Source organism: Pseudomyrmex gracilis, unplaced genomic scaffold, assembly GCF_002006095.1.
Source record: "Pseudomyrmex gracilis isolate BER0280 unplaced genomic scaffold, ASM200609v1 scaffold_201, whole genome shotgun sequence".
Taxonomy (NCBI): Eukaryota; Metazoa; Arthropoda; class Insecta; order Hymenoptera; family Formicidae; genus Pseudomyrmex; species Pseudomyrmex gracilis.
The window spans coordinates 126,918-140,524 of NW_018020785.1; the positions used below are offsets into that span (position 1 = coordinate 126,918).

A 13,607-nucleotide genomic window follows, 5' to 3' on the forward strand; every position below is an offset into this window, starting at 1 on the left:
GAGTTTTACTATCATTTTTATCCGTTGAAAAATAAACCACGTTGAGTCTTCAAAATTAATTCGAGTGAAAACTCGAATTTTTGCAAACTATCCAAGTTGCATAAATAAACCAGTTCTCGTTTGATCACTGAAGTGTCTAGCGACGTGAACATCAGCCCGACAGGAATGGTTTATCCATAAAAGACAGCTGTCCATTATTTGCGGATTAAAAAATGCAAAAAATATGATATTTGAAAACCGAACCGGGTTTTGTATGAAATTGATCGCGTATCCAATTTATGTTTCAATTATTTATCATAATAAAACAATGTATATTTAAACGGGAGATAAATAAGTCAATCAAATTAAATAATTTTAAATTTACAAATTTTGTAATTGTAACAATATAAACATCTCTCGATTTTTTCGAACCTTGTTTTAGCAAAAATTAAATAAACAAAATTGAAACTGTACTCGTCGTACACTTTACTTTTACACACACACAATATAACAAGAATGATGCGTCACTCGCCGTCATATTTCGTCGATGAAATACGCTGTTAACAGGGTTGCAAGTAAAGCCGCTTTACTGCTGCACGCAGAAAGTAACAGCGTTTCGATCACGAATATCATATCATTCCCGAAGATCCTGTATAATAACAGAGACGTCTAGTACGGTGGCCCGATCTTCTTGCGCCAGGATATTGACCCGCTTCTCTTCAGCCTTCTTCTTCCCTCACTCTCTCACTCTCTCTCTCTCTCTCTCTCTCTCCCGTTCTCACGTCATCCTCGAAAGGCGACGTCAAAGGTGTTTCAGCGAGAGGGAAGACACCGTACCGATCGACAGCCCGCGTTATACTACCTATCGAATTACACAGAACTCGATTACTTGGCAAAGAGGCGGCAGCATGCCGAGCTGCCGGTCGAGAGACGGGCATCACTTTGAAGTGGAAAAGATCTTCTTTTACAGCGCTTTACCTCGTTTCGCAACTGTGCGCCTCGCCGCCGACGTCCTTCCCGCAGCAGTTCTCTCTTGCCCTTTTTCGCCTCTCCTGTCTCGAGATCGTTAATAACAAATTTCTCAATCAGTTCAGAAGCCGCTTTTTTGTTCGGCAAAAAATTTCATATAACTTTAATTAGGAACATATTTAACGTTGGAGATTAAAATTAAAAAAGGGTTTGATAAATGAAACTTTTATCAACGTCGGGCAGCGAAATTCTGTTGGACTCCGAGTGGACCGTGCTTCACAGCGAGAGATTTAATTTGGAGTTTTGCTTCCGGAATATTCAAACGTAAAAAAAAAAGTCTAAAAAAAAAAAAAAAAACAACATTTGCCAGCAGCGCAGCTTGTCATAAAATATTCGTGAATCATTAAAAATTTGTGAAGAAACTATCGTTAATAGTTAACGTGCCGCAGAAAACCGGACACACTCTGTATATGTAGACTAAACCGTACGGGGGGGATGTGAAGACGACCGGCAGAGTGGAGAAGGGTCTTTGAAACAACAATGAAGTTAGCGTCTCTCGCTCGTCAGCGTCAGTAATGCACGGGATTTACGTCAAAGAGAATTTGAGGGAGTGAACGCCGTCGGCAGGGACATCCCGACGGGCGCGAGCGAGACAAAGCGATTGCCGATGCAATTTCGCGAGTACGACGACGAGGAGAAAAACGGCCCGACGTGGCCCAGCTGGTACGAAGCGAGTGCAGAAAAAGTTATTTCCGAGAGAGAAAGAGGAAAAAGGCAACAGAGAGAGAGAGAGAGAGAGAGAGAGAGAGAGAGAGAGAGAGAGAGAGAAAGAGTATGACCGGTAAATTCCGCGAAATTCACAAACATCACTCATTCGTAAAATCTGCTCGGCGAGAGTAGCCAGCATGTGATTGATCGGCAATTACAGACTTTCTCGCGATTATCGAACAAACGCTTTATCGATTTAATCACTTTGCTTTGATTGCCGCTGTTTCGGAAATTCGGAAAAAAAAAAAAGATGACTTATTTGAAACAGAAATCAGCGACCGGTTTTCAAAAAATTGATATATTAGTATTTGATTAATTGGATAATTTAACTATCTATATAAGTGCGAGTCGTGCTGCTCGGTCAAGTTTTAGTACACTTTTTTCCTGTTCATTCTCCTTTGTATCAACGTAATAGACGCACATATATGAATTTCATACGGACATCGTGTATCGCTGCATAAAGCATTTCGCTCGCTACAATTGCAACCGTCGGAACGAAAGCGCGAAATTCTATGCAACGTAACAGAATAGAAGCCGCGCGGCGGCAGAAAAGTCATTTCCTCGAGCGCGAACAGAACTGCCAAATTACTCAAAAATGAATTCCTCGTTTTTCACATGCGAAACCCGGCTGCTCGCACTCACAGGACGTAGTTTTTCTCCCCAATTCGCGCGCGCGCGCGTTCATACTTTAATTTGCCGTTTTTTACATTGGTCTGTCAGAAATAGTTGCGACGGATGCCGAACACCGGAGATGAAAGTATGAATCCAATTACGTGATCGCATTTTATGGCTCTATATATATATATATATATAAAAAAATAAAATCCGAAATTTTACAGCGTAATTGTACACGTGTACAAGAAATATACGTGTATTGGTGTTATTGCAAATTTTTTTTTCGTCGCACTCTATTTGTCATCCGAATACGTGTACATCTACTTTGAAAGATATTGCAACGATGGATATTAATTGCAGGACGTACAATCAACGTAAAAGCGACGTGGATAACATTTCCATTGAATGAGAAACATCTTCTTCCAAGATATTGTAATGCCATGTTGGTCTCTCTCTCTCTCTCTCTCTTTTTCTCTCTTTTTCTCGTCATCATCGTCACTTAAAATTCCATTTCATCGACCGGAGATGGAAGAACCGCGATGTCGCGACTATGACTACAGCGCGCTGATGATCACCGGGAGGCATCGAGACGGGGATTCATCAATTTGCGCACGGCTTCGCGAGCACGAGGAGCACCGAGAGAAACCGACATTCATTCGGACTGACGAGATACCGCCTTCCTCGGAGGCAGCGGACCGGCATCCTCTTCTCGCGACGCGACAGCGGAGCTCTTTTTAATGATGCCAGAATCGACACTTTTAATTACGAGCGCGACCGGAATAATCAACGCGGTTGTTCGATCAATCTCGCGTTCTGTTTCTTGTGCCGCGACAAAATCCGCTGCGAACTGTTCTTCTCTCATTTTCGTTCGTGAATTTATCAGTCTTTTTTTTTTTCGATTTGCAACAGAAGTAACATTGACAGAAAAAAAAAAAAAAAAAAAAAGAGAAAATATCTGCACGCCTCTTCCGTGACGACGAGCTCATTGTCTCTCGTATTTCGCCCCTATGTGGGCGTGGCGATCCTTTCAGGATCAGGATATCGCTTTTGCCTTCTTCTTTCCGTGACTCTGCTCGTAACCCCCGTTGAACTCGCGTTTTATTGTCGGGCCGTAATACTCGCGCGCGGATTACATTCGGTAATCCACATTTTCATGACAGAAATAAATATAGATGTACGAGAATTACATTTAAGTTTTCCAATCTGGCATTCAGAGAGATTACATATCTATATCCATAAAAGGTTTGCACGACATATAAACACAAGAACACATTCACATATACATCTTTTTTTTTTTTTTATCTATAATTGTTGTCTATAGCGAGTGTAACTAGCAAAGATGTAGATTTATCAAATTTGCAAATTAATTGCAAATTAATTGCAAAGCGCGCGAATGTTTCTTTTTCATTTTTAACGATCACCCGCAGCAGGTGTTTTCGTGTTTTTAGCGCGATTTTGATTGATGATAACGGTTAGCAGCATAAATTTCTTCTCTCTCCGTCGCATAATTAAGCTCGTTTTACGCGTTAACGTTTCAGACGCTCCGCCCGTGCTTCTGTACTCGTTCATCGAACAGACCCTCCAGCCGGGACCCGCTGTATCCTTGAAGTGCTCCGCCGCGGGAAATCCTACACCTCAGGTATCATGGGCGTTGGACGGTTTTCCGTTACCAACTAATGGAAGGTAAGCTTGTGCTCCCAATTCTTCGTAATGATCTATATTTTTGCTGATATTTCGCGTGTCACTTGAGATTTTGTTATCCCGTATAATTCACCGACATAACTAATAGCATTGTCAAAAAAAAAAAAAAAAAGAAAAGAAACAAGAAGAAAAAAAGGAAAAAAAATATCGTTATTATTTTTTGTGACGTGATCTCGGCGTCGAATTATATCCGCTGTTGTGGTCGTGAACATATTGTTTCTTTATTTCTTTCTTATCTCATCGTGTTATATTGTATTGTATGATATAGAATTAAAGTTATTACGTCGTCACTCTCTACGTATAATCCCGTAACTCCAAAACGCAAATTTGAGAGAAGAGCGGTTTAAAAGTTTAAAGCTTCATATAGTTTCTCTAGTTAAGGGAGATCTTTCGGTTTTAAATTTTTACCTTACTTATGAATATTTTTTTTTTTTTTAATATTTGGCGGCCATAAAGACACTTTCTAAGTGTCGTTATGCAATAAACTGAAACTCCCGTGACACTTATGTAATTATACGTAGGGAGTGACGATGTAATAAAACTCGTGAAACACGAAATTCTAACGAGATCGTTTTTAAAGTAACGTAACGAAAGTTAAAGGCGCGAGAGATATTCTCTAAACGTCGCTTTACTATCATAATTGAACCGTATAATTTCTGATGACAGTGTCATTTGCGATCTTATAAATGCGCCGGCAATTCTTGCGCGCATATCTCGGAGGAGCAAGAAATTCTATTTATCGCGCGAACGCGCCGTGGCGTATATATATTGCCACGTGGAAAAGCGGTCACGTCAATGGACACGTACGAGCGTACTTTAACGACTGATCGGCATAAAGTATCCATCTATCTTTCGCCCGTTTTATTATCACCGGCTTTCCGCGCCGTCGCTCGTATATCCTCTATATACAATATATACCGCCCACTGTAGACGCCGTTGGACGCAGTTGGCTCGCGGCTACAGTTTCATCCTCGGCTGATCGAGATGGGACGTGACAAATTCTAAACGATAACGCGCGACGTCGTGGATTTGCCGCGTGAGATTCATGAGACCCTAGTATCAGCCAGTCCGTGCGCGCGCTCCGTCTAGCGCGTCCAGATCGATATAACAAATAGAAATGCGCGCGAAATGTTTCTTGTAAAACAAAAAAATCCATGTTGCTGTTCGCCATCTCCATTTTTATTGCGCGTTCGATTTTATTATTAACACGTAGTTTCGTAAATATTATTTATACTGTTGTGGATAAGAAACGGTCTTAGTAGAACAATCTGTTTGAAACGCGCGAAATATCACGCATAAAATTCATTTGTTTGTTTTCAAAAAGACGCTAATTACAATTATTGATTTAAAAAACACATACTTGTCGATTTTGTGACGCAAGATTCGTAATTGGTCAATATGTGACGGTGCACGGCGACGTCATTTCCCACGTGAACATAAGCCATGTTATGGTTGAGGACGGAGGCGAATATTCCTGCACGGCTGAAAATCGTGCGGGAAAAGTGACACATGCTGCGCGACTGAATGTTTACGGTGCGTATCTTCCGCGTCAATTGTTTTCCGTTTGTTTGCGTACATACGTTACAACACTAATTTTCCACATTAGGTTACGCTGTCACTTTGATTTTGAATTATTGATTGCGTGGCTCATTTTTTTTTTATTTTTAAGAACAACTAAATTTCACAAATAATGTACTCTAAAAAAATTATTATTCATAATCTCTGAAATAAAAAAATTCTGATACATACTACGATACGTTTAAAATTATTAATTATATAATTATATATGTATAGATTGCAAAGAGAAGATTTAGAAATTCCCGTGAAAAAATGGATTAGATCTAACTTAAATTTAACAAGATAAAAAAATGAAAAAATAGATCTGATTAGATACAAGTTAAATCTAAATAGATACAAAGTAGATCTAAATAAATATAAAGTAAATCTAAATAAATATAAAGTAGATCTATTAAATTTACAATTTTATAAATTATTAAAAATCTACTTTAGATCTACTCACAGATCTACTATATTAAAAACTACTCAGATTTACTTAGATTTGAGCAGATCTTAACAGATCTGAGGTGATCTAATATAATAGATCTGAGTAGATCAAGAGTAGATCTAATAATAAATAAAATTGTAAATTTCCATAGATTTACTTATATCTATTTAGATTTGCTTTGTATTTATTTAGAACTACTTTATATCTATTTAGATTTAATTTAGATCTAATTAGATCTATTTTTATATTTTTTTATCTCGTTAGATTTAAATTAGATCTAATCTATTTTTTCTCGGATTGTTTTATTACTTATTTCTGAAAAAGAAAAAAGTCGACACAGTAAAGCAATACATTTATTTATTAAAGAACTGAATCATGTTTCTTGTGCGATCGGTTCTTCTCAATATTGCAATAGAGCATAGTTTGTTTTCTTAAATTATCTCTCTCGGGAACCAATTTAAAGCAGAAAAATATGTAAACGAAGGAAACCGATTTTTCCCCCGCCCAGGCCTTCCGTACATACGTCTGATTCCTAAAGTGACTGCCGTCGCTGGCGAGACTCTCCGTTTGAAGTGTCCTGTGGCCGGATATCCGATCGAAGAGATCAAATGGGAAAGAGCGAATCGCGAGTTACCAGACGATCTGCGTCAGAAAGTACTTTCGGACGGCACGTTGGTTATCGAAAGCGTGCAAAAGAAGGGCGACGCCGGCGTGTACACGTGCTGGGCGAGAAACAAACAGGGTCACAGCGCCAGAAGATCCGGCGACGTCGCAGTGATCGGTAAGATCTCACTTCTCGGTTTCCTACGTTAACAAATTGTCGTAGGTAGACCGTGCCGAGGCGAGAAGAACGATCCGATGAACGAACGGACGTGTCGTGTGACAAGGCGAGATTACGCGAGAGATGGAAAAGAGACATAATTGAAGCACTCTGTGTCGAGCTAATCGATCAGAAGAAACGCCAACGAAAAATGAGGTCGCACAGAAGGACGTTATATATAAAAAAGGTGGTAGTAAAATTAATTTTCTAGGATTGTGTGAGCGCGAAACATTGGGAGGCCGAGACACACGCATCACATGAGACCACATGTTACCGATTGCCGTCTGTGTATCGTTTTGCGCTCACGAGCTGTCTCGTTGTTATTATTCCAGTTCCCCCCAAAATTAGCCCGTTCACCGCAGATCGCGACCTGCATCTCGGCGAGCGCACCACCCTCACGTGCTCCGTAACAAGGGGCGATCTGCCGTTGTCCATCACGTGGCTTAAGGACGGACGTTCGATGGGACCGTCGGAACGCGTCACTGTCACCAATATGGACCAGTTCAATAGCATACTGATGATTGAAAGTTTATCTCCAGATCACAACGGCAACTACTCGTGCGTGGCCCGTAACGTGGCCGCAGAGGTATCGCACACGCAGCGGCTTGTGGTTCATGGTAATCCTCCTCTAGGCCCTCTACAATTTGCCCGACGACCGCCTGACCGCCCGAGTTTTGCGTGGATGCGTGCGTGCGTGTGTGACACATATATATACGTTGCGTGAGTGCGAATCCACGTCGGAGCCGAGCTCGGAAACGGATCGCGCAGCTGGGATAATGGGAATTGCGACGAATCGCACAAATTTTAACGTTAGTTTTTTTTTTTTTTTTTTGTTCACATCCTGCTTGCGCAATATTAACCATCACATTAAAAATCTGTTTTTGTATGATTTTTAAAAGAATAAACGCGAAATTATTTGTATACGTTCCTAAGGCAATCCGTGACGAGATTTCCGCTCGACTTCTCGTCACCAAGAAACGTAGAGACTTGGTGACTTGTAATTAAAGATTGCTCACGCTTAGCGTGATTCTTCCTTATGCACGATACCCGCCCCACCACCCTATTCCACGTGTCCTCGAAGGGAAGTCGCACTTGGACTTCTCGAGAGCGACGCCGCGCGTTTCCTTCTTCATCAAAATTTCTTTCTCGCGTTACATTTCTCACTCTTGCAACGTTGTTTTGTCTCGCTCTGTTTTCGGAAACAATAAAAAAAAAAAAAAAAAAAAACTTACGTCGATACAATTTTGAAGTACAAAGTTCGCTTGAATTTGAATGTCTCGAAGGAAACAACGCGGTAAGACGAACGAATGCTCGCTCTTATGTTGGAAAGACTCGGATGCTGCAAGTGTGCGATGCAAATTTTAAGTGTACAAGGTGTGAGGGCGTCAGGGACAGGTTCGCGGCGGGGCCACCCTCTCTCTCCTCTACATTGCTACGTTACTATACTGCCTCTATTGTACATATATATTCTACATATATACATATTATATTCTATATATATATATTTATACATATACATGGACGTACTACTGTCTGTATGAAGCTGGAGAAACACGGAAAAGAAATGAAAAACAAAAAAATATATATATATGTATACACATATCATGACTGTAAACCTATATATATATATTTATGCATATATATATGAAAAGAACACATTACCTGGTATTACAAGGTTCTTACGTTTTTTGGTGCCATCTTTTTCTTGCTCTCACGTATGGTTCTCTCTTCTCTCTTGACCTTTTCCAGTACCCCCTATTATTGAGCCATTTACGTTCCAAGAGGGACTATCCGAGGGGATGCGGACGCGGACGGTGTGCGGGGTCGCGGCGGGAGATCCACCCTTAACCATATCCTGGCTAAAAGACGGCCAAAGTCCCTTTCCTTTGCCGCCGAATCTGGCCTCCGTTGCAAACGTCTCCCAACTGGATCCTTACTCGAGCCTTCTCAGTATAACGAACCTCGCGGCCGAGCACTCCGGCGACTATACCTGCGTCGCCGCGAACCCCGCCGCCGAGGTCAGGTACACGGCCAAGCTACAGGTAAAAGGTAACTAGATGATCGCCGACCTACTTCCTAGCGTTCCCAATAATTGCCCCGCCAACTCTCCGATCGTTTCACCCCGTTCTAAGTTAAAAATCTAAAATTTTTGCGATACTTTCTCTCTTTCTCTCTCTCTCTCTCTTTAAATGTATAAAAATTTTAATTCGCAACAATAATTTTTGTTATGTTTTTTTATCAATACAAATTTTGTTTTAATCTTTTATCTTTGAATATACAAGATAAATTTACAATGTTTTTCTAATGTTTTTTTTTTTATGTATAAAAGTAAAACTACTCGTTATTAATGTTCGCGATAATAAAATGTTTTAATGATGATGTAATAATATTTGATGATTTGCAACGTAGATATTTGCAACGACGTCTTGAGATATGTCGGGGTCAAACGTCATTCCCTGGACATCCACTCCACAGCCACTCTCTGTCATCCGATCTCATCCAGTCTCAGTTGCCATTTCATTTCATGCCATTGCCATTGACATATCATCGCGCTTATTGACTCGGTTCCCGCTTTACCATAATTCATTATAGCCCGTGTTCTCGCCAGGATGTGACATTTAGAGAGATCGTGATCCGCGTGTTCTATATTGGCTATTGGATCATAGGCCACGGCTTAAAGATGATATCACCGAAGTTCCGAGCGTGAACATACACCATGGGTTTCACTACCGGGCGAGATCACGATCTTTACCAAAATTTTTACCAAAATGTTTCCCGTCTCTCCTTTCACGTTGTTCCCGTTGTATCGTCGTGTCCGAAACTCCACACATCCGAGATTTCCTCTTACCTCCCCCCCCCCACCCCCACACACAGTGTGTATTACATTTGCGTTGCTTTGGCTCTCTGGGAATGCGTCGGTATCTCGTGGACCCCCCGAGGTTTGCTTGACTTGACCGAATAATAAAGGTAACAGTTTGCACCTTTCCTTATTTTTTACTCGTTTCGACAACAACTACAACAACAACAGCAACAACTGCAGCTACAGTTAATGAGAACGAAAAAAAACACAGTTTAACCATTTTTCTGGCCTGCGTGATTGCGTGCGTGCGTGTGTACAACGAGCATTGATTCTTTATTCGGCATGAATTTTTTACGTAGTTGTAGATTATTTCTGCCTGCATATATTTTACGTGTATAAAATATAATATACAATACATCTCTCTGTGTGTATGTGTTTATCAAATTATATTTAATTATTATTATTATTATTATATATATATATATACCAAAGTATCTTGATCACTCGAGTGCGAGCACGTGCCACTACGCTCACGATCAATTCACCGACCTTTGCGCTGGCTCTTCTTTGAGCTCGTTTGGAAACGACAACTTTTATTCACTTCTGCATGTTTTTCACCGTCTCTTTTTTCTTTTTCTTTCTCTCTCTCTCTCTCTCTCTTTCTCTCTCATACACACGTACACACACACACACACACTCTCTCTCTCTCTCCCTCTTTCTCTCTTTCTCTATCTATCTATCTATCTATCTGTCTGTCTGTCTGTCTGTCTGTCTGTCTGTCCGTCTTTGTCTCACTTCTCTCTATCTTCGTCTGTCTGTCTGTCTGTCTGTCTTTCTTTCTCTTTTTTATATTTCTTTCATCGCAAAAGACGGGACGAAGACGCGATCGCAAAGCGAGCTCTCCCTCGCGTAAAAGTGGGAGAAAAGTAACGATTCTGCGAATGCAATAAAAAAAGATCTTAAGCTCTCCTGGGCCGATAGAGCCTTTAAGTACTCGAGCGTGGAACTTGACGTAAAGAACTCGATGTAAAGAGCTCGAAAATCGTAAAAAAAAAAAAAAAAAAACTTCGCGTCCTCCGTCTCGTCGGCGACCGGCAATGTAGGCTAGTAGTACGTATATTATTAATTAAATTTGTACTTGATCAAACTAGTCGTTAGACGCGGGTACTTACATATATACATATATTGTTATTATATTGTTATTGTTATCATTATTATTATTATTATTATTCGCCTCCCCCTCACGAACTCTCCGCACCCATTACACATCCCTGCGTACCCCCTGTTTCCGAAAGTTCTACTTGTTTCACACGCAATTACCATCGTTTTGGGCTCGAGTATATTTGTTATACTCACGTTACGTATATTATATATTGCGTTTATATCTATCTATCTATATATATATATATATATATTGTCGCACGCGATCGATGCGTGGCCGATATTTTGCCGTCTTGTAAAACGTTGGAAACTCCCACTCACAGTATCTCGCTTGTGCAGCGTTTTTTCTCTCTCTCACCACCAGTAAGAAGTAGAACCTTGCCAACACAAACAATACACCTGATCGTACAGAAACCAAACCCCCTAAACGAAGACTTTTGTCGACAAATCGATGCGCGACGCAAAATCTCGCTCCGGGTCGAGACCAAGCATCCGTTTCTTTCTCCTTGTTTTTATTTTTATTTAAATTTTTTTCTTAACGGGCTGAAAGCTGTATTACATTATTATGTACTTATTGTATCGCGCGCTATATCATAGAAACACGCCTTCGTTTCGTTGTCTTTGTTCGTAGCTCCCTAGGAAAGTTAACGTTGCAGATAATAGATGATCGATTGCCCACCCCCTTGTCACTTACCTTGTTATCCTGTTGCGGTGTTGAACATAGAGGTGAATTGTCTGCTGCTGCCTGCGTGCGAATGACACGAGACTTTTATATATATGTGTATATATATAAATATATATATATATATTTATTTATATATATATATATATACATATATATATGTATCGATTGACACTCGCGAAATACGCCTCGCATCGATTCATGACCTTCTCGATTTTCCAACTCTTGCCCCCACCCACATACTTACCTTCATATTCTCACTCTGTCTCTTTTCTCAGTATCTTTATCAGTTTTTTCATCTAAAACGCAAGTAGCCGCGTAAGTAAGATTATCGCGTTCTTTAAACGCGCGCGAGTTTCGAGAACTGTGCGAGAGTCGTGCAAAAGTTAGTATACGGAAAGCGCGCAATTTCAAAGAAAGAAATTTAAAAAAAAAAAAAAAAAAAAAAAAACGTACAGTTTTACACACGGAACTCTTTCTCTTTCTCTGTTTTACGTCTGTTTTATCGGTTCGTTTGAGATTCGATCTCTTTGAGTCGCGCTGCGCGTCGAAGCGACACGAGCTTATATACGTAGCTCTCTCTTTTCGTTCGCGCCGCGCACTTTTTTTTCACGACTCTTTTCTATCATGAGAAAAAAAAAAAAACGTACCTGTCTCTAAATCGCTAACGACCAGTAAAGCAAAACATAAGTTTGCACGTTAACGTACGTTGACATATTCGCATAAAACAAGCCTCTCTGACGTTTTCAGTGCCGCCCAGATGGATCGTCGAGCCGACCGACGTGAGCGTCGAGAGGAATCGCCACGTCGCGCTGCATTGCCAAGCGCAGGGCGTCCCGACGCCGACGATTGTTTGGAAAAAAGCTACCGGTGAGACAATTGTATACGATAAAATAATTATCTTCCGTTGATAAAAAAATAAATTTATACACGTACATTGTATATACATGCAATTTCAACTATTTTCTCAAACTTGTTATTTTGTGAGTAAAATAATACGCGACAAAATATTTTCTTTTAATATCGATAACAAAACTATATTGCAATATAGTTTTGCTTCACTCGGTACTGTTTTTTTGTTTTCACCAGGAAGCAAAGCCGGTGATTATGAGGAGTTGCGCGAACGAACGTACACGAAAATCCTTAGCAATGGCACTTTGTTGCTGCAACACGTGAAAGAGGATAGAGAGGGCTATTATCTGTGTCATGCGAGCAATGGCATAGGAAGCGGTTTAGGAAAAGTCGTGCAATTGAAGGTCAATTGTGAGTAAAATGCGCTTCGCAATAACACACACATATCTCTTTGAATTACACCGGCTTGAGGAATTTTGTATTTACAAGATGCAAACTCACTGTTTTTTCATAAAAATTAATTTTCAATCATAGACGCAAACCAAAATTTGAAAATAACTTTCAAATTTGTGCAAATGTTTTTTACTGATGTGAAAAAATATCGCGCACCGAACATCCGTGTCGAATCTTCTTACGCGCGAGCTTAGTTTTTTTCTAATTAAAATGTAATTTAATTTTGAGAATCTTGTTTGATTTAAATATTTGTTCGCGATATACGGAGAACATTGGCATTTAATTTTACAACAAATCTCGTATTATCCCGAGACTTAACTCTCTTTTCTGTACCGCTTTACGGATTTGTAGCGTCTCCGTATTTCGCGGCACCGTCGCGGCTCGTAACCGTGAAGAAAGGCGACACGGCAACGTTGCACTGCGAAGTACACGGCGATAAGCCGGTTACCGTTACTTGGCTGAAAGGCGGCAAGAGCGAGTTGAATCCTTCGACGAATTACCGGTAAGTCGAGATTAACCGTACAATCGCATTGAAGAGTTCGCTACTAACGCGATAATCGATACGCGATGAATTAACTAAATCCGCACACGGCGTAAAATCTCTGCTCTGTGTCTGTGATTTGCGTGAAATTATCATGTCCCTCACTGCGTCACGTTTATTGCGAGCGGCGCGTTGTTCTCGATAAATCGATCATGTCGGAATTTAGCAAATGAGATATGACGGTTAAGCTATTAATAATGAATTTCAGAATAATATATGTATATACATATGTATGTGTGCATATATATATATATATATATA

The 13,607-nt window shown here is 40.3% G+C and overlaps 1 protein-coding gene across 4 annotated transcripts in view; it reads left to right on the forward strand.

Annotated features, from left to right (window-relative positions):
* LOC109858374 (Down syndrome cell adhesion molecule-like protein Dscam2) overlaps positions 1-13,607 on the forward strand; it is a 90,186-nt gene that overhangs the window by 68,115 nt on the left and 8,464 nt on the right. For 3 of the 4 annotated variants that reach the window (XR_002250612.1, XM_020435531.1, XM_020435532.1), the window contains exons 8-14: positions 3,870-4,014; positions 5,414-5,565; positions 6,546-6,818; positions 7,190-7,474; positions 12,251-12,370; positions 12,590-12,763; positions 13,157-13,307. Coding sequence is in view for 3 of the 4 variants with exons in the window: in XM_020435531.1 (XP_020291120.1) it covers positions 3,870-4,014; positions 5,414-5,565; positions 6,546-6,818; positions 7,190-7,474; positions 12,251-12,370; positions 12,590-12,763; positions 13,157-13,307 (1,300 nt within the window). In the remaining variant the exon portion in view is untranslated. Of the gene's footprint in view, positions 1-3,869; positions 4,015-5,413; positions 5,566-6,545; positions 6,819-7,189; positions 7,475-8,606; positions 8,907-12,250; positions 12,371-12,589; positions 12,764-13,156; positions 13,308-13,607 lie in introns of all 4 variants that reach the window. The other variant, XM_020435534.1, reaches the window with a different exon arrangement.